At 57.0% G+C, this 20,580-nt stretch overlaps 1 protein-coding gene across 3 annotated transcripts; it reads right to left on the bottom strand.

The window, feature by feature from the left end:
• Positions 1-260: 260 nt before the first annotated feature.
• POLD1 (DNA polymerase delta 1, catalytic subunit) lies at positions 261-19,817 on the bottom strand. Of its 3 annotated transcripts, XM_081275742.1 has the most exons (27): positions 19,702-19,817; positions 13,080-13,282; positions 12,657-12,767; positions 11,915-12,061; positions 11,718-11,843; positions 11,482-11,650; positions 11,307-11,388; positions 11,112-11,241; positions 10,677-10,843; positions 10,354-10,458; positions 8,908-9,048; positions 8,718-8,828; positions 8,181-8,372; positions 7,998-8,086; positions 7,810-7,926; positions 7,515-7,628; positions 7,060-7,207; positions 4,121-4,216; positions 3,877-4,014; positions 2,848-3,023; positions 2,420-2,572; positions 2,209-2,311; positions 1,527-1,659; positions 1,332-1,445; positions 1,003-1,055; positions 836-933; positions 261-404 (listed from the first exon to the last, which is right to left on the bottom strand). In XM_081275742.1, exons 2-27 carry the CDS (start codon positions 13,279-13,281, stop codon positions 299-301), a joined length of 3,321 nt encoding a protein of 1,106 aa, XP_081131868.1. In that variant the 5' UTR covers position 13,282; positions 19,702-19,817; the 3' UTR covers positions 261-298. The 3 variants fall into 3 exon arrangements, with proteins under 3 accessions (XP_081131868.1, XP_081131869.1, XP_081131870.1); XM_081275743.1 differs by lacking the exon at positions 7,810-7,926; XM_081275744.1 differs by lacking the exons at positions 261-404; positions 836-933; positions 1,003-1,055; positions 1,332-1,445; positions 1,527-1,659 and adding an exon at positions 1,845-1,877.
• Positions 19,818-20,580: the final 763 nt, after the last annotated feature.

Consider the following 20,580-nt stretch of genomic DNA (forward strand, 5'->3'; position numbering starts at 1 on the left):
CCCAGCCCCCAGGGAGGGGCAGGCTGGGGCCAGACACCTGGCCCCCTGAGCAGAGAGCCTGGCAGAGATGCCCACCCAGAGGCGGAGGGGCACCGGAGGCAGGCGGGGCCCCACAGGCCTGGCAGTGGGAATGGGTGGACCCTCAAGGTCTCACCTGTGGGTGAGGAGACCCAACTGGGGCCTCCAGGGTCCCAGGGAGCCAGGGCTCATGAAATTGGACCTTATTCCCCCAGAGACCACAAAGAACCACATAGGAAAAGGCCTTAATTTTATTAACACCCCGAGGGGGACCTCCAGGTCACCAGGCCTCAGGGCCAGGGGGGCCAAAGCGCCGCAGCAGCTGCTCCTGATCCTCCAAGTCCTTCCGCACCTTCTTGCGCATGTAGAAGATGGGGCAGTCCCGGCTGCGGAGGTGGGTGCGGTCAGCTGGGTGGCCCGGCCAGAACCCTGCCCAGGATTGGGGCGGGGGGTGGGGGTGGGGGTCACAGGCAACCACCCCAGGGCTGTTCCCAGGACTTTGGCCCCTGCCTGCTGCCCCCTTCCTCTGGGGGCTGTTTGCTCAGTGGCATGGGGGGAGCCGATAACAGCGGGTGCCTGGCAAGGCTTGGGTGGCTGTATATCACCTGTCACCTGGCGTGGGAACCCACCCCGCCCATTTGTTCCCTGGGGAAAGCCCAGCCCCACCCTGGGGGAGGGAGGTGGATTGGGAAGATGGCCATTTCCAGGGGCCAGCACCGGGTCCCTGTCCCACTAAGGCCCAGAGGCGATGCAGTGACAGGGAGTCAGGAGTTTGGTCCCTGTGCCACAGGCTGGGAGCAGAGGGCCGAGTGCACACCTGGTGCAGATGACGTCCTCGTGCAGGCTGCCCTGACAGCGCTGGCACTGGGTCCAGAGGCGTGAGAAGCGCTCCTCCAGGGCGTTCAGGTGGGACACCTGGGGATGGCAGGGGCTGAGTGGGGCAGCCCAGCCCCTCTGCTCCCGCCCCCAGGCTCTGTCCCTTACCTCTTTCTGATACAGCTCTGACTCCCTGGATTGGCAGAATTTGCACACGGCTCCTGGTGGGGGGGTTGGGTCAGCACAGGGGTGCTGGCACTGAGCCAGGGCCCAGGCCACCCCATTCCTGTCCCTTCCCCACCCGCTGCCCATCCCGGTTGTGAAAGTCCCCGGAGGCTGGAGAACAACGGAAGGAGTGTGCGGGGAAAACTCCCCTGGGGAACTCCCAGGGTGCGGGTGAGGACCCTCGGGTGGGGGGTGCAGGCAGAGGGGAGCCCCCAACTCAGGGCCAAGGTGTGCTGACCACCTTGCATCAGTGACAGGGGCTGGGGTCTCACCCTGGTGGTTGAGCACCGTGCGGCAGCCGATGCAGCAGCTGCGGCGCTGGGCGAAGGCCAGGAGCCCGCCCACCTTGCCCGTGAGCACCGTCTTGCAGCGCGTGTGGTCACCCCCTGTGGGAGGGGAGGTCGTGAGGCGAGGTCAGGCAGCTGTGCCCGTCGATGCCTTCCACTTCCCAAGCCCCTGGCTCTTACGCAGTAGCACTGCCTCTGCGCGGCCCTCGCCCAGGATGGGCTCGAAGATGCGCAGGAGGGGCTTGGCCAGCTGCTGCTCCAGGTAGTATTGCGTGTCGATGGGCAGGCTGTGCTCCAGCACGAACAGGGGGTCCTGCGGGAGGCCACATGGCAGCGTGTGGGCCCCTGAGGGCTCATCTGGTCAGGGGGCAGTGGCGAGGGGCACCACCCTGGAGGCCTATCGAGGCTGAGTAGGACTGGAATGGGGTCAGAAGTCACAGAAGAGGCCTGCTCTGTGAACCCGTGCTGGAAGTCACAGGTGGGGGCCTCTGGTCACCAAGGAAGTGCCAGAGTTCAGGGGAGGAGGCAAAGCTGTGGAAGGGGTCACAGGAGTCAGAGGCCATGGGCTGAAAGCTGGGTCAGCACACTTCTTTGTGGGAAGCGGGTGGTGATGAATTAAGGGAGTCAGAAACCGCGGAGGAGCCAGCCGGGAGCGCAGGGGACCCCTTTCTGCAGGAGGCAGGGGAGGGGCAGGATGACCAGGCACACCGCAGCGCCTGAGACACTGGGAGCAAAGCCTCCTGGAACTGTGTCCAAGGGGCGTATGGGGGTGTTCTCAGGGCCCATGGGGCCCGCCCTTCTTGGAAAGCAGAAGTGAGAGCCACAGAGCCGGGAGGCAGCAGGCAGCCCAGGTGGGCCTGACCTCGGACTTCATGTAGGCAGCCACGCCCTTGGCAGCTCCGATGATCACGTAGGGGACACGGTCGCCCAGGCTGGGTGCACTCCCGGGGTCGCGCTTCCTCATCCTGTGGGGAGACCAAGGTGGCGGGCGGGTGAGGGTGGGGGGTGTGCAGGAAGTGGTGGGCCCAGCTGGCAGGAGGGGCTATTTCTGGATGCCCAGCCACCCCGCAGACCTCTCGGCCAGCTCCACGTGGGCCTGCTTGCCGGCGTAGTCGGCTGCGGCGCGGGTCAGCTCCTTGGTGATGACCAACTGGGAGATGTCGATGCGGTTACACAGCAGGTCTGAGATGACGTCCTTCGCGTGGGCCACGGCGCCCTCGGGGTCTCTGGGGGTAGGGTGGACCAGACAGGCAGGTGTCACCAGTGGCAGGTTCAGACTGGAGCCAGTGAAGGCACCAGGATGGGCTCTGTGGGCTGAGATTCAGGGCAGGGAGGGGCCAGACCAGAGACCGCGAGTGGCAGGGCAGGTGTCACTCAGCTGTGTAAGCCTGTGCACCGGAGGAGAGCTGAGCCCGACACTCAGGTCCCCAGGGGACAGGAGGACAGGGAGCTGGAACCTCGGGTCTAAGGGAGGAGGCTGGGGTCTGGGTAGTCCACATACCTGTCCACAAGCAAGCGGCGCAGTGAGGCAGTGACCAGGTTGGCCACGAGGGGGCAGTTGTCCCTGCGCACAGCCTCCAGGCCCTTGCAGTCCATGCGGTCATGGGCATCTGGGCGGGAAGAGAAGAGCAGGCCAGCGTAGCGCTTCTTGCTGATAAGCAGGTAGGGGAAGTAGACCTGGGAGAGACCCATGGCAGAGACCCCTGAGACTGGGGACGCCCACAGTTCTGAGGCTCCTCCCAGAAAAAGGACAGGCAGGGCAGGGCCTGAGGCACAGGCTCCAGGAAGGCAGAGCCCGAAGCGGTGGAGCCTAGGGTTGATTCTGAGCACCCTCAACACCCCAGAAACCCCCAATGTGAAACAGTGGGATAGGTCGAGAGGTGGCCCCTGAAACATGGGATCCAAGCGAAGGGACAACAAGGTGTCCCCTCAAAGGGAGAAGAGACCAAGTCCAGATGACAGAGTCCCTCTCAACAAGCTCTGTATTAGTGTTTGAGCCGTAGGGGAAACGACAGTGTGAGGACTCCAAGTCACACAGTAGGTGCACCCTGGAGCTGGGGACACCAGACAGTGGTACAGACACAGGTGGACCTCCCAAGGACCACCACTATATCTGACAGATACTGGGAATCCCCCAAATCAGGTACACTGTGACAAGATTTTTTTTGTTTTTGTAGTAATTGGATGGAACCCAGGGCCTTACTCGCGTGCCAGGCAGACACCCTACCGCCAAGCCACACCCCTAGCCCATGACCAGGTTTTCAACACACGAATGTTATATTGTATAACAAAGGCCCAGGCCTGGCAGGTTCCAAAGCTCAGACCCACATTCAGGAGAAACCAGGTAGCAAAGCACTCGATACTGGGTTTATGGTATGTGGAACAGTCTGATGAGGTTCCCCAGGACAAGAGGCCTGAGCAGCACCAGGGCACACCAAGCTGTGCACTCTTAGCTTTGTAGGCACCCTGAGAATCAGAGGTGCTGAGCCTGACAAAACCCACTGAGTGGAGTGCAGGGGGTTCCATGTACCTTCTCAAACTCAAGCCGGATGGGTGGTGGGAAGTGACCGGATACCCAGTTTGCAGCCTCCCGTCCCAGGGCCATCGCCTCAGCCACAGAGGAGACACCGAACCGGCACATGACTGAGTCAGTGTCACCATACACCACCTGGGAAAAGGTGAGAGGGAGGATGCTTTCTGCCAACCAGGGGCTGGGTCCAGCTCCCCTGAAGCCCACCTGCCCCCAAGTGTGGGTGGGCAGGCCAGTTCCTGACCTTGGCATCTGAACTGTAACCATTCTCCACTGTGTACTTGGACTCAACCAGTTGCTTGGTTTTCTCAATCATCTGACGCCCAAATCCAGTGACGCTCTGTGGGGTACAGAACCAGGCAGATGAAGGCCCAGAAGCTACATGCAATGGACACTGGTTGGAAAGGGATCCTGCCTCTGCCATTTCCCAGAGGCGTGGGCTTGGGTGAGCCCCTCTGATTCCCTGAGCCTTGGTTTCCAAATCTGCAACCTGGGTTACAACAATGTCCCTCAACAATATGCTAGAAATACTTGGGCTCCCCAGTTCAGAGTTCTGGGAACTGACTATGCCCAAGGACAAACAGAAAGGCTGGAATCTGAAGAGGTTACAACTCAGTGCTGATACTGCCAGCCACCTCCTGAAAGCCAGCAGTGCCACCCCCCTGTGCATGCTGTCATATGCTGTCAGGGCACCCCAAGCTATGCATTCTTAGCTTTGTAGGCACCCTGAGAATCAGAGACGCTGAGCTTGGCAAAACCCCCCATTGGCATCTCACATCAGGCAATGACCTTTCCACCTGTCTTACTTTACAGACCCCTGAGACTGGGGATTGGGGGACCAAGGAGAGATTTTTTTGTTTTTGTTTGTATGGATCCAATCAGATAATTTTTTCCTCCCAAGTAGCTTACAGGTGTGTACCAATGTGCTGTCAACCTACATCTTTTATAAAATATCTACTTTTAATACTTACTTTAATATTTTTTATTTTAGTATTTATTTATTGTATTTTAATATTTATTATAAATAAAATATACTTTTTAAATTTTTATGTGGTGCTGAGGATCGAACCCAGGGCCTTGCACATGCTAGGTAAATGCTCTACTATTGAGCCACAACCCCAGCCTTGCATCTTTTAATTAGAGCATTTAGTCCATTTATACTTAGTGTAATTACTTACGTATTTATACTTAAAGCTGCAATTACACTATTTGCCTGTTATTTGTTCTATCTGCTCCATGTTCCTCCCCCCCATCTTTTTTTGGGGTGACTTACTACTTTATTGTTATTCTATCCCCTGCCCTTATGTACTTGAGACAAAAGAGTCCAGGGCTGGGGCTAGGCAGTAGTGCACTTGCCAGGCATGTATGAGGCACTGGGTTTGATTTTCAGCGCCACATATAAATAAATAAAGGTCTATCAACAACTAAAAAAAAAAAAAAAGCCAAAAGAGAGTGAAGGAGGTGAGAGAAAAGACAGAGACAGAGTCAGTGACAGGCAGCTGAGGAAGGCTGGTGTCCTCCTGTCCTCGCCTCGGCTTTGGGATGCAGCTTGTCGTCCCAACACTCACCAGGGAGGCACCTGGGGATTGAAAGGCCAAAGAGGGAGCAGGGGTGGCACGGAGTAAGGGGGTCACGGACCAAGGGAAGGTCTTGCTCTGGCTTGGCCCTGGGAGAGGACCTCCAAGTACTTGGATTGTCCTGCCTGTTAAGAGTGGCTTTGTTCACATGAGACCTTCAGCCACACCAGGCAGTTCATAAAACAAGGTCAGGGTCTTGGGCCACCCAGTGTGACTTCAGGGTAGGAAAACCTGGAGACTGAACAATAACTAAGGTCAGTCACAGGGGTGGCTTCAGCCTATAGGAGTGACCCCTGTAAAACTCTTGGACACCAAGGCTCTGGTGAACCTCCCTGGTTGAATGCTCCATGAGTTGTCACATGCCACTGCTGGGAGGACAGCTATGCTCCATGCTTGGTCCCTCCCAGGTCCTATCCCACAAACCACCTTCCCTAGCTGGTTTTACAATGTAGCCTTTTGCTATATTAAATCACAACCCTAAGTAAACAACCATTCTGAGTGGGAGTACTTCCAACCAGTCAGTGAATCTTCCAGCCAGTAGTCTTGGGGGCCCCAGAACTGCAGATGGGCAGCAGTGTGCTCAGGCTCCCCGACCTGGGTTCCTCTGGCCAGCATTCCCACCAAGCCTTCCCTTCAACCCTATGAAGCCTCACGGGCTGCCAGGGACAGAGGGAGGTCTTCATGGCCAGAGACAACCAAGAGAGGAAAACGTCATCCAGAATGTGCTACAGTCCCCAAAGCCCAGGGAGGGTCCCTTCTGAGGCTCTCTTGGGCAGACTCCAGCTTGGCAGACTCAGGCCCTCTGAGGTGTCCCTGAGAATGTTCTGTCCGAGCAGCGGCGCTGCCTTGGTCAGCAGCCAGGCTGGGCTGCTGAGGGAGACAGGGCTTCTCAGCTGTGATCCTGCTCAGAGCTGGCGTTGGTTAAGCCTCATCACTGGGGTCTTCACAGTCAGAGCAGAGGAAGACCTGTGCCTGGTCTGACTGTGACTGAGGTCAAGTGGCCCCACTGAGGACACAGCAATGTGGCTATGCTGCTGCGTATCCCCCAGCCTTCCCCCAGTCCCTGAGCAGACATGGCCCTGTCCCCCCATCAGGAAAGCAATCTGCCCTACTCCCTCTCCCCCTGCAGAGACCGGGGAAGTGGGCTGGTGGGTAGACTGTGGGGGGAAGTGGGTTCTGTCAGGTGATCCTGTGGCACCTGGAGAATATGGGCAAAGCTGCTTCCCTCCCTCAGGTCACCTGGCTTCCAGCTGGGCATCCTGAGTGCCCCTGCCTGGCCTCATATCCCTCTGCAGAGCCCTCAGCACCATGCATCCTAAACATTTCATCGTGGTCCACATCCCCACTAGGCTCAGTGAACTGCATAGAACAGAAGCCCTCATGTTTTGCTACTGTCTGTCCTTCAAGGCACAGAGTAGAGCCCAGCTCCCAGCACATGCTCGACAGGAACTAGCTGCTCAAGCCACACTGGTCCCCTCTCCAAAGGCCGGCAGATGGGGCAAGTAGACCCTGACCTCCCAGTCAGCTCCTCCCCACAGAGCTCTGCTTTCCCTCTGCAGCGCCCACCTGCCACCCGCTCCTGTCTGCCAGGGGCCTAAAGGCTCACCTGTGAGATCTCCAAGCATGGTAGCTTGCCCACCTGGGCACCGGTGAAGCCATATACGGAGTTGGCGCTCACCTTCAGTGCCAGCTGCCGCCCATCAAGGACCTGCCGCCGCAGGGGATCTGTCTCCTGGGCCAATTCTGCCTTGGCCCTAGGAGGGGACAGGGTTGAAGGCTATTCAGGTAGTGCTCCAGGTCTCGGGGGGAGACCAGAGGCCTAGCGAGGGCCCCAGGCCTGCACACTGTTCAGGGTGCCTTTCTTATGGGGGTGCCATGTACTGCAGAGGAGCCTGACCCACAGGCAAAGGGTCCTGCCTGGAGATGGTGCATGCACAGCCACAGATGACTGCAGACAGGCCATCCTGTGGGGAGGGGTGAGGCAGTGAGGAGCAGGGATTGCTGAACTCCCCTTGCAAGTCTGAACTCTGAGCAAGGGTGGGAGGGGGCTGGGGAGACCACCTCTTCCGGGCACTGAGCAGGTTCTCCAGGATCTGAGGCAACAGCCCCTTGCGCACAGATGTCTTCACAAACTCGTCCCCGGTGGGTGTCCTGATGAACTGGTCTGCGGTCAGGCTGGTGGGAAGACAGTGAGCTTCTTCAGGATGCGAGTGCCTCAGGCTCTCAAGATCCACCAGCTCTTGTGGTTCCCTTTCCCTGTCCACAACTACCGTGCCTGCCTGTCTCCCCCACAGACTGACCCCTAAGGCAGGGCCCAGGCCACCTGGGCAGATACGTGCTGAATGTGGGGCCATACCCCAGTTTCTGGGCAGCCCCGGGCCGCAGAAGTGTGGTGTAGCACAGGTTGTGGGCCATCATAATGGACGGGTACAGCGAGGAGAAGTCCAGGGTAGCGATGGGAACATCGTAGTACCTGAGTGGCCACAGGAGAGGTCAGGGCCAGGAGCCTCCATTTTGTGCCCTCCCCTGGTCTTGGGGCCTCACCCTTTGAGGGGCTCGATGACTGTGGCTCCCGTGTAGTCCTCGCCGCCCTCCGTTTTCACCACGGGCATCAGCAGCCCCTCACGCATGGCCTGGGGAGAGACTGGGTGAGTGACCACCATGGGTGCATCTGGCAGGGCCCCTCAGCAGAGACCGGTACAGATGGGCCTGCCCTAAGCCACTGACCTGCCGCAGCAGCTGGGACACGACCTTGACCTGCTGGCCACGGCTAAGCAGGTAACTGAGGGGCACACCGGTGACTCTCGCCATCTCCACAGTGTTCACCAGCACCATGAGCCGCTCGAGCAGCCGCAGAGGCAGGAAGGCGTCCTTGAGGCAGTAGACGGCCAGGCGGCGGCGGGTCTGGTCGTTCCCGTTCTGGGGCCAGCACCACGGGGTCGGGTCAGGGGCAGTGTGGCAGATGGAGCCAGGGGAGGACAGTGCATGGTGGCTGGGGTGGTGGGGTGGAGTGAGGGGGTGTGGGGAGTCACAGGAGCTGAGGGAGGGGCAGCCTGAGGAGCTGGCATGAATGAGGTCAGGGCAGGAGTGGAGCAGACCAAAGGTTCCAATGACGCAGATCATGGGAGTGGGAGAGACCAGGGGAAGGTGAGTGGTAGGCCGAGGCCAGAGTGGATGGGCAAAATCAGAGGTTGGGCCAGAGGTCCAGGTGAGACCAGAAGTCAGCGGGGTGGATGAGGCCTGAGGGTGGAGTGGGACGGGCACCTGTAGGTCAGTGATGATGCTGTGCTGCACGTCCTCCTTCTGCTCACCCAGGAAGTGGAAGCTCACAGCATTGAGTGTGTAAGAACGGAGCTTATACTCCCGAAGCAGCACCTGGGGTGGGCAAGCACGGCTTGGGCGCAGGTCTGGGCAGTGGTGTCCTGAGCCTAGGACCTGTCTAGCCAGGCCATACCTGCAGCATGTCCATCTGCACACGGCCCACCATGCTGACCACCTTGCTCTCTCGCCGGCCCATCTGCTTTGACTGGAATGATGAGTCCCGGATGTTGGAGCGGAGTCCAGCCACGCGGCCCAGGAAAGGGAAGGCCTGCACCTGTAAGGGTGAATGACGGCCACACAGCCAGGATGACATCCCAGTGGAGGGCAGGTTAGCCCCTGCCCAGGGCCCAGGCCCTACCAGGCACAGCAGATAGAGACTAGCCACAACCCTACACGTGATGTGAGGTACTGGGAGCAGGGGTAGCTCTTGGTGCACAGACTGAAGGGCTGGGGGAATTGAAGGTGGGAAGGACACAGGGATGGGGGAGCTGTGGCTGGGCTGACATGGACAGCAGGGTCCTGATGGGCGATGGGCAGGGAGCTGCCCAGGGCTGCACCAGTTGGGGAGAAGGGATCTCTGGGGGATTCTGACTGCTCTGGGGGAGTGGGCGGGGCCTGGGGGCAGCCAGCAGGGGGCAAGGCAGGAGGCAGCCTGGAGAGCCCAGCTGGAGAGGTGGAATGAGCAGGGATGGAGAGGGGTTCTCTCAAGCTGCTGGGGCACACATGGAGAAGACTGAGGCACTGAGGGAGCACGGAGAGCAGGGCCTGGCTGCCAAGGCCAGGGTCAGGGGTAGACTTGCTGGTGTGGCTGGGGGCCCCCGAGTCTGTTCTGTTGTGTTTTCATTACCAATTGGCCAAACATACAGGAAAATTAAAAAGTAACACATTACACCTCATTAAAGGTTAGTTACATCCCCCTAAAAGCCCTAACCTCCAGTGCTTCAGAACATGATCTCATTTGGAAACACAAATCTGCAAATGGATTAAGATGAGGTCCTCAGAGGGGACCTTAATCCAATATGACCATGTCCTTTGAAAAGGGCAAATGTACACCCAGAGACACACAGAGGAAGGGCGATGTGCAGACCCAGGGAGGAGCAGGCCCCCTACAAGCTGAGGCCTGGGGAGATGCTTCCTCTGGCCCCTCCCCACCTCACGCCTTGGTCTTCAAGCTCTGGAACCTCAGGGTAATCGCTTTCAGTGGCTTGGAGCCACCCAGCCTAAAAGTCTTCATCCCAGCAGCTAGGACACAGGGCTCTCACACCACATCTACAGCCCCATCTGACTCAACAGCATCCGGCCTTGCATGGACTTGGTACACTCCCCCTTCCCTTCCTATTATTCTTTTGCTCCCCTTATTCTTTTCCTCCTTCCCTGTTAACATGTTTGGCTCCTGAGCCCCTGCCTGCCGCTCTCTGCAGCTCTGAACAGCGGCCACTTCCTTGCTTATCTTCAACGCTCGCCTTGCCTTGGCCTGAAGCCTCAGTAGCCTCTTTGAGCAGGGCAGGGCCAGGCCCAGCGTGTCCTGAATCACTCACTGGGGATGACAGGCTGCAGGTATACAGGGCAAGGCCCTCACCTTGAGGGTTTGGGCCCGGGAGATGAGGTAGGGGAGGTCGAAGTTCTGAATGTTGTAGCCGGTGATTACATCGGGGTCCACGGCACGGACGAATGCAGACCAGGCCTGGAGCAGAAGCACAAGGGGTAAGCTTCAAATGCACTGTTCCCAGAATATTTCAGAAGACCCCCGGCACTTCTGAAAACATCACAGAACCCAGAGGAGAAGTATTTAGACCAAGCATGCAAACTTCAGAACACAGCTGTCTCCACGCCCAGGGGCTTATCCACCACAGCCTGGGATGAGGGTGCTGAGGAAGTATCAGGGCACAAAATGAGAGCCACCTGGAGAAGCTCCTCTTCCTGCTCGTAGCTCTGCACCTTGGCACCCAGGATAGGAGCACAGGGCCGCAGGGTGAGCGCCAGACGCAGGAAGGGCTCTGGCTCACCCCAGCGCAGGCCCAGAGAGCAAATCTGGATCACGGGGTCCCGCTCAGGCTCAGGGAAGATGCCTGAGGAAAGACGAGAGGGAAGAGGTGATGCAGGGGACCGGACTCCTGCCTCTCCTCCCAACACAAAGAGGGTGCTGCACCTCCACATTTCCCCCAGAACATCCACACCTCTGTCCCCAAGGCCGGCAAGGTTCATGCACTTCCCCCACCCCTGCTCACTCCACGCCAACCACACCGGCTGGCAAAGTCCTGCTCCACCCTCCACCGGTCAGAGCTCGGCACACCATTGACATCCAGATGAGTGAGGAGCCAAGCCCTGGGGACAGACCTTTGCGACCAGCACACTCAATGTCAAAGCTGAGCACACGCAGGGGTGCAATGCGCTGCCATGGCCCTTCTGGGGGGTGACTGACCACATCTGACCACAGCACATCTGCCTCCAGCTGACACAGTGTAACCTGTGGGGTGGGGAATGTCAGTGGCAGCAGGGTCCTGGCTTCCTCTCCCCTGGGGAGCCACGTACCTTCTCCTCTGGCCTCAGGATGTATTTCCCAGCTGGGAGTTCCAGCCAGTTGCAGCCAACGATGTCCGCATCCACCATGAACCTAGAGGGGACGGAGGGTCAGTGGGCAGAGGCTGGCTGAGGGCATGTGGGAGTGAGACTGGGGGCAGAGGGAAGAGGGAGACAGGAGCACTACCGGATCTCAAAGTCCACGTTAGCCTCATAGGGCGCAAAGCTGGGGGTGCCGAGGCCTGCCACCCGGATGCCCTGTTCCAGAAGGCGACGGGCAGGAGCCACAAGGCGGGGCAGCGCCAAGGTGATGCGCAGGAATGGAGATGGGCCATGGCCATGGTACCCGAACATGCCTGGGGAAAGAGGAGGCTGGGACCAGTCCCTCGCCCCAACGCCCCCTGGTCCCCAGGTGACACTCACTTTCTCGAGAACACAGCTCCACGGCCAGCACGGCAGGCCCTGTGAGCTCCTTGCCCCCGCGCTGGTCCCGGCTGATGGCTGCATTCAGCTCCTTCTGTAGGTCGCCCAGGTGCTCGGCTCCAAAACCTGGTGTGGGGAGTCCAGTCAGAGGGGCCTCAAGACCAGCAGTGGAGACTCCCGGGTCAGGGGCCACTCACCAGGGGGTGCTGGGGTGTAGAAGTAGGGTGCGAAGCCGTGGACATGGCAGCAGACAGAGAAGCCCTCATCCGTGACCCCAAAGGCGCGGAGCACTGGCACAGTACCACGGGGCGGCACAGGCCGCCCTGGCAGGGGACGCGCTGGGCCTGGGGGTCACAGGGTAGGGAGGGTCCCTCAGGTTCCTCAAAGGTCTCTTCCCCAGATCCACACCTGCAGCCTGTGTGCCCCACACGCCTGCTCTCCTGCCCACTTGCCCTTGGCAGCCCCCACCCCAGCACCATTCTGTCAATGTTGGAAGAGGCCCCGCCTTGGAACCACGGCACAGAGGACATTGCTCGTAAAGAGCAAAACTGACCACTGGGGCCTAGGTGCAATGTCATGAGCACTAACGCATGGGTGGACACGGGATGCGGGCCAGTTCCATGCTACAAGCAGTTCCTTTGGGCTGCCGCTGTCATCCCCCTGGCCATGGTAGCCCCTTGTTCTGTCATTAAGACCATACATATAAATGGAACCAGCCAGGACAGAACGTCTTGTCGGTCTCTTGTGCTGGGCACAATGAGAGTACATGCCCCTCCTCACCTTCTCCTCCGGGCAGCACTCCTGCCAGCTGCCCCATCCCTCCCTCCCTCCCACCACCAGGTCACTGTGATGGGGACTGCCTGGGTCCACAGGTTGTGGCTGCCAGAGGGGCAGAGCCAGGGCCCCTTCCCACAGGCTACTTCTGCTCCCCCAACTCACCCACATAATGGTCAATCTCCAGTTGCTGGAAGATGAGGGGCTCTGTTTGAGGGTCCAGGGGAGGTGGGGCAGGCCGCACCCAGCGGGAATCTATGGCTTCAGAGAACTGCCCTGGATGGGGGTGGGGAAGCAGGGTTTGATGGTCTGCCCTGGGAAAGAAGTGCCTACCTCCCAGGCCAGCCCTTGGTTCCTCAATGGCCCAATTCATAGGATGTCAGATGGAGGTGGTGATCTGAGTCAGGCAGGAGACTCAGGAGAGACTGGGGTCGAGGGTCAGAGTCAGAATGGAAGCTGTAAGCCACGAATGATGATCCTGATGTGGGGTCAGAGGTCACCCCTTTCAAGGACCCCAGGCGAGCCAGAGGTCAGTTCTGTGGCTGAGTCCAGAAGCAAGACTGCAGGGGCTCCCACTCCAAGCCTCACCACCTGCGGCCCCCTCTAGGGCCGGCTGCAGCTCCTCCTCCTCCTGCTCGCACAGCCGCTGTTCTGCCTCCATCTCCTCCATCAGTGCCAGGTCCTCTTCAAACTGGGATGGTGGAGGCGCCTCCTCCTCATCCCAGAGTCCCCTACGGGCCCGCTTCGGGGGCACCCCAGGACCCAGGCCTGACTGCCGCTTGCCATCCATCCTGCCAAGAAGGGGGCGCTCGGTGGGTTTCTGACCAGACCCTCCTCCCCCTATCTTCTCCCCGCCTCCCAACCCCCACCCTGACCATGAGTCCTTTAGTACTCTGGAGTGGCCAGGAGTAACCCAACTCCATCCCACACTCCAGACACTCAAGTACTTCTTCAGGCACCCCTTCTACCCCACCCATTTAACCCCTTCCCTGTTTACCGGAGCCCAATCTCCCTGGCCCCCATCAGGATCCTTAGGTTATCCCTTAATTTCCGAGAAGCCCCTGTCCCTGATGCCCTCCCTACCCACCATCCCACATGCCCTTCAGGTGAACAAGGAGCCTGTAGCTGTGCTCAGTGCCAGGAAGGGCCTGAAGCACATCTGACCACGTCCCTTCCCTGCCTGAGGTTCACACAAACACAGGACACCACACTGTGGCTGATTCCTGCTGTGATTCACGGCCAAATTCCCCCTTTCCAGGTGAGGCAGTTTCACCCACAGTACCCTGTGCCCTTCCCCCAGAGGCTCCATGCTCCTGTGCGAGAAAGCTTGCCTGTCACTCTCCAGCTCCCTCTGCAGCATGCACCCGCCACACCATTCCCTCTCCCCTGCATTGGAGAGCTGGGTGCAGACACCACGCCCCCCACACTTGAGCAAGCAGCTCTAATAAGCTCTAATAAGGACATTCCCTTAAACAAGCACAGTGCAAGGATCAGGCCAAAGACACCTAACAGTGACTCAGGAAAGCAACCAAATAGTGTTTAATTTCTTCAATTGTCCCCCAAGTGTTCTTTACAGCAACCCCCCTCCCCGACCCAGGAGCCTCATGGCGACTGCTCTTTATGTTTTTTGGTATTTTTTTTCTTTTCTTTTTTGTGCTACTGAGGTTGAACCAGGTCCTTTACCACTCTGAGACACCCAGCCCCACCCCTGTTCTGCGCAGTACTGGGGATTGAACTCAGTGAGCTCTGTCAGGAAGCTGCATCCCCAGCCCCCCCTTTTTTATTTATTTACTTTGGGGAGTACTGGAGATTAAACTCAGGGGCACTCAACCTCAGAGCCATATCCCCAGCCCTATTTTATATTTTATTTAGAGGTGGGGTGTCACTGAGTTGCTTAGTGCTTCACAGTTGCTGAGGCTGGCTCTGAACTCGTGATCCTCCTGCCTCAGCCTCGTGAGCTGCCAGCCCTTTATTTTTGATTCTGAGAAAGAGTTTCACTAAATTGCCCAGGTTGGTCTTGAACTTGTGATGCTCCTGCTTTAGACCCCTGAATTGCTAGGGTTACAAGTGTACTCCTTTACGCTCAGCTTAGTCCAGACCTTATCAAAGAAACGCTGCAAGATACTAAACTGCCAGACGATCTGTGAGGGCAGGTGTGTGGGCGTGGCACACAGAGGAGCAGGTGACTGAGAAACACACAGGAGACAGTCTCAAATACAAACCGTGTGCGTGGCGGTGTAGCTTAGGGACAGAGTGAGCTCACCACCAGCAATGCAAAGAACAAAACTAAACATGCTGCGGGAGAAGCCCGACACAGAGCGTGTGTGCTTGGGGAACAGGGACTGACAGGGTGTGGGACTTCTGAAAGTGACGGAATGATCTGAAACTAGACAGAGGTGCTGGATGAACTACAGAGTGAATGTCATCAAACTGAAGAGTTGTTCACTTTACAAGGTTGATTTCATCTCAGTACCAGAGGAAAGTCCACACCATGTGATGCCGTTTACATGTAGAACAGACACACTGGTCTATGGTACTAGAAATCAGACTAGTGGCTGCTTCTAAGATGGGAGGGATTGACAAAGAAGGGGTACAAGAAAATTGCCTGGGATGACAGAAACATACTGTACATCAAACTGCACACCTGGGACCTGTGCATGTCACTAAGCGTAAATTACAGTTCAATTACAAATTACAAACATAAAGGTGATTCCATATCTTAGGATTTATGCTGCAGATATATTATCACGTCTGAAAAAAACTGCATTTACAAGGTTATTTCCGGCAGCATTGTTTGAAATCCCAAAAGACTGGAAACCACCTAAATGCCCGCCCCTGGAGAACTGTCCAAATAAATTACATTAATTCTACTCCAAGGAATACTATGCAGCTCTATAAAGGGAGGAGGAAGCTCTCCAGTGCTGATAGGGAAGGCGCTCAAAGAGGTATTGTTCAGTAGACAAAGCAAGGTACAGAAAGTGAACTTTGACTTTCATGTTTTGCATTAAAAAAAAAGATATCGAAGAAAAAAATGTTTGCCCTAATACTAGTCACTGAGTAACAAACAAATCCCAAGTGGAGGCTGGCCACAGCTGGTCTGGATCTTCAAAACTGTCGTTGCCATAAAAGAAAAAGAAAAATCCACCGTGATGACAAAATGCCATGTGTGAGCCCAGATGTGATCCTGGAGTGAAAGATCAAAACCAGCTCTGAAGGATGTAACTGGGACAACTGGGATGACAGAATAAACCAGCTCATGTTAAACTGCCCAAGTGTAGTAGCTATACCATACTTGTGCAGTGGACATCCCAGTTCCTGGGGCATCCCTGCTGGAGTTTTTGGAAGAGGAAACATCATAATCACAACTTTCAAATGGTTCAGCAAAAAAGAAAGAAAGGAATACATGTCCATGTGCTTAAAGCAAAACACCCCAGGTGGGGCTGGGGTTGTGTCTCAGCGGTAGATCGCTCGCCTAGCATGTGCGAGGCCCTGGGTTCGATCCTCAGCATCACATATAAATAAAGGTATTGTGTACAACTACAACTAAAAAAAAAAAAATACCAGGCCTCACTGATCATCAATGAACAGGCAGAGGGGAATGGTACCTTGCTCATGATACTCAATAGGAAACTTCTCTGCAGGTTTGAAACTTTTCAAAATAGTAAGCTGGTGGGTGGGGGGGGGGGGGAACCACACATAAAAGAGTAACACTGTTTAACAAGGGCATCACTGTTTAACAAGGCGGGTGGTAGAAGACATGTGTCCCTAATGCATCACTCTGGTAGTGCTGGTTTCCAGGGGCAGAATGGACAGATGGTTTTCTGAAGTGCTTTATTCAGATATTAATCCAGACACCATGCAACCCACCTGCAAGTACCTTCAGTGGTTGTGAGAGTATTTACAGATGTGCAACATCTCCACAATTGGATTTAGAACATTTTCACCCCCACCAGGTGACAGACAGTGGCTTCAGCTATCACCCCCACTGAGCCGATGCCTCAGCCCGGGAGAACCACAAATCAACACTCTGTGGATCTGCCTCCTCTGGACATGTCCTGTACGGAGTCTTAGAACGTTCTTCTTCCACTTGACATTTGCAAGGTCCATCCTGTTCAGTGCTCGGCTCTTCCGTGCCTGTTTTCCCTCTGCATAGACAGACCACGTTTTCTTTTTCTACCACCACTGATAAGCACTAGGAAGGAAAGCCCCTCACCAGGGTCTACCCCTCTCTCTCCCCAGCGCCGGCTTGGGACAAGCCCCTGGCAAACACTGCTCTTCCCCTCTCCAGGCCCTTCAGTAGCACATGCTCAAAGGCAACCAACCGCAGTGATCTAACACCACCAAGGCTCACTGGGGCAGAACTGAGTCTCCTCTCAGTGACCTCATCCCATCTCACAAACTTGACAACTGTTTTGTTTTTTTGAGGTGCCAGAGATGGAACCAGGGCCCCCACATGCTAGGCAAGTGCTCTGCCGCTAACCACGCCCCCAGCCCTCCTGGGCAGCTGCAGACTCTCCCGACTTCTCCCCCATTGTGTCTCCAGCCTGGGACCTCTCTCCAAGCTGCCAACGGCCCTCCCAGTGTCTCCACTGGGAGCTGAGAGCATGTCCTTCCAGGCACCCTGGACTCCAAAGGTGAACAAGCTGCTCTCTGCACCCCATGGTCTCCCCCAATTCAGCAAGTGGCATTTTCCATGAGGCCAAGACCTTGAAGCCAGCTGGACTTTTCTCTTCCCTCAACACACACACACTCCGCTGCAAACCCTGCCCATCTGGCCATCTACCAGATCCAAGCCCAACCGCTCCTGGGCCTGGCAGCTCCCCCTGGACCGCAGGCCTCTTTTCTTTTGTGCACTGCTGCTGTCTGCCTCCCTCTGCTGGAAGGTGAGCTCAGCGCAGGCAGAAAGGGCCAGTGTGGCAGAGTTCCCTAGGAGCCCCTAAAGGTGTGTGGCACAGAGTGCTGTGGAGAAACAAGAATGGATGAATGGCCCCTCTGGGCCTCCCCCACCCGCCTGCCAGGGTATTCTCCACATGGCAGCCAGAGGATTCTGCACCATAGGCAGGACCATCCTCTCTCTCTGCTCAGACCCCACCTCCCACCCTCTCCCTCTGACTCAAGTGGCTCCAGCGACTAGGCTTGTGGCTTTGTAACCACCAGCTGCAGCCCAAGCTTAGGACCTGACACAGGTGGTTCCCACCCAAGCTCTTCCCCAGGCGTCTGTCCCCTGGCCCCCCCTTCGCGCCTCTGCTCCCGCTGCTTCTCAGCAACTCCTGCTAGCTGGGCAGCTGCCCTCCTGCCCGCCCCCCAACCCCTCTCCTGCTGTTTTTTCTGGGTGGCACTTACTCTCTAGTGTGCTGCACCCACCTGTTCTCATAGTTTTCAGAATGGTCCCAAGAGCGGTGACAAGAGCTTCAGGTAAGAGTTTGTAGGAAAAGCTCATTGTCAGGCTTCACCCAGACCTACAGAACCAGAACTTCTGTGGGGCTGTGTTGCGGTCATCTGGAGGAGTTTTAGCTTATGAGTTCCTTGAAAAGAGATCAGGGTCTTGCCCATGTCAGGGTCCCCAACATTACAGGTCACTTCAAGATGTGAGTGTAGTCTCCTACCAGGTATCCCCAACTTTGATGAGTCTCCCCTGAGCCTCCAGATACTTAACTTGGCTCCCAAAGACCAGCACTGCCTCCCTCACCCCCAACTTCAGCACTTAGCACTTCTTTTTCTGGGATACTAGGGATTGAACTCAGGGGCACTCAACCACTGAGCCACATCCCAGCCCTATTTTGTATTTTTTATTTTTATCTAGAGTTGCTTAGCACCTCACTTTTGCTGAGGCTGGCTTTGAACTTGATCCTCCTGCCTCAGCCTCCTGAGATGCTGGGCTTACAGGCAGCTCTGACTTTTGAGAGCTCACAGCACCCTGAATCCAGATCTCCCTCTCTCCCAACCAAACCGAATTATCACTGGCTCCCCAGTACCCTGCGAATGGTCTGCCCCAAGAGCAGGTGCTTGAAGGGCTGAAGAAGGTGCTGGCAGGAAAGGCCAGGCTTAGGAAAGGAACCCCTCTAAGGGACAGGAGAGGCCCAGGAGGAAGAAGTACAGGAAGGAGGGCAAAAGACAAGGTACAGATAGTGACATCATCTTTCCCTGCCTCCTCACTCTGCCAAGCTCTGTCCTTGATGGCACAACAAAGCTGCTTCTCCCTCAGCCTTCCCATCTGGACTGTTGCTCAAACCACAAACCCAGGAGTCGTCCTGGGCTCATCCTCTCCTTACCCACATGGTCCATCTATTCTCTCTGCCTGTCCTGTAGGCCTCAGACCCCCACTGCACCCTTATCTCCTAGTTTGGCTCTCCTTCCACTCTTACTCCTGATACAATACAATCTCCAACTAGCAGCTGTTGAATTTTCCAAAATGCAGGCAGATCTTATTGTCCCATGCTCAAATCCTCCCATGGCTCCCCAGTGAACACAGAATAAAAGCTAAGCCTCAAACCAAGGCTTACAAGACCCTATAGGACCTAGTCCCCATCATGTTTCTGACTTCATCTACATTTTGTATCTCTCCTGTTTCCTCACCTTCAGCTACAAATACACCAAGCTCCTCTCTACTTCAGGGCCTTTGCACTTGCCAGTCCTTTGCCCAGATCTTTCCTTACCAGGCTGATTTATCTCAAACAGAACTTTCCCGGTCAGGTTGATTCCGGGTCACTCTAGCTAGTGACGCCCCATCGTGATCACGTGAGCCTGTTTCATTTCTCCTCCTACAAAGCACCGCACCTGAAAGCATGGCTTTACTATCACTTCTTACGCGTCTGTCCTCTGCCCTCCCCTGAGGCGAGGACCTTCTCAGACTTGGTGATGCTGCAGCCACTGCTCCTAAGATAGTGCTCTGAACGCAGTTCTATCAACTTCTAGCGAATACGGGACCACACCGTGCTCACACGTGCACCAACCAAACCCCCAGCGCCTCGCGGGCCGCGGCCCCAACTCGCGATGCGCCCCTCGCAGATTCCCTGCAGCCGCACAGTCCAGCGCCGCCTAGAAGACCACTGGCCCCTGCCCCGCTTCCTCGCGCCCCCGAGTCAAGGGGGTCCCTCCCACCACCACGTCCCACGCCACCTGTTAGTACAACCCCTCAAGACTCTTCCCGGCTCCTCGAGACCCCCTCCCTGCCTGGCGGGGATCCACAGATCCCCTCTTACTTACTCACCCGCTTCAAACAGCGTTTCCCGCCACAGCGTACGCCGCCGTGACCCCTGACTCCGGCGCGCGCAGGCCCAGAGCCGCCGCGCGCCGAGCTGGGCCACGCCCCTGACCGCTCAGTGCGGCCAAAGCCACGCCCAGCCAGGCAAATTGCCCCGCCCCTTCCCCCCCAAGACGAGGCAAGCCACGCCCCTGGGCTCCGCTAGGGTGATGACTACCCCCGCCCCGTTGCAAATTCCCGACAACACCACCCCTCATGACGTATAGGACCCGAGGCCACGCCCCTCCCAGCTCCCGGGGTCGGCCTGGCCAGCTGCCCCGCTACCCCACTATCCCTTTGGGCGCCGTGCGTGCACACTCCTGTCCTAACCTGCCTCCCTCCGAAGTCGCCTCCCGGGAACTACCGAAGTGGACGCCGCCCTCACCGCAAAGGTCGGCCCCGAGCCTGTTTCCCCATCTGCAAATAACTAGCGCAAGGTAGACACCTTTGGGGTGCCCAGCACATACTTGGAATAAGGCGATTACATATAACCACTCTCATTTCCATTGTCTCCTGCCCCCAATAAATGCACTTTCCCGGTTTCCTGTCGATTCCTCTAAGCAGCCCTCCCCCTCGCCCAGGGCTCTCCACCAAGCCCACTGCCGTGTGTGAGAACTTCACAGCTTGCCCTGTGTGTGTGGTCCCTCAACTTGGAGGCCCAGCCCCCAGGTTCTCCTATTTTGGGTGCCCTCAAAAACATCGCCTTGGAAATACCTCCCCTTCCTCTCTCCAGCTCCCACTGTCCTGTGCTGCCGCCAAACCTCCTTGTCCCTCCCCTCTACCAGTCTCATCCATGTCCCATGTCTCCACTTTATTTTGTTCACTGTTTCCAGGCCAAAAATTGCT

This window comes from Spermophilus citellus (genome assembly GCF_964194105.1).
Source record: "Spermophilus citellus genome assembly, chromosome: 18".
Taxonomy (NCBI): Eukaryota; Metazoa; Chordata; class Mammalia; order Rodentia; family Sciuridae; genus Spermophilus; species Spermophilus citellus.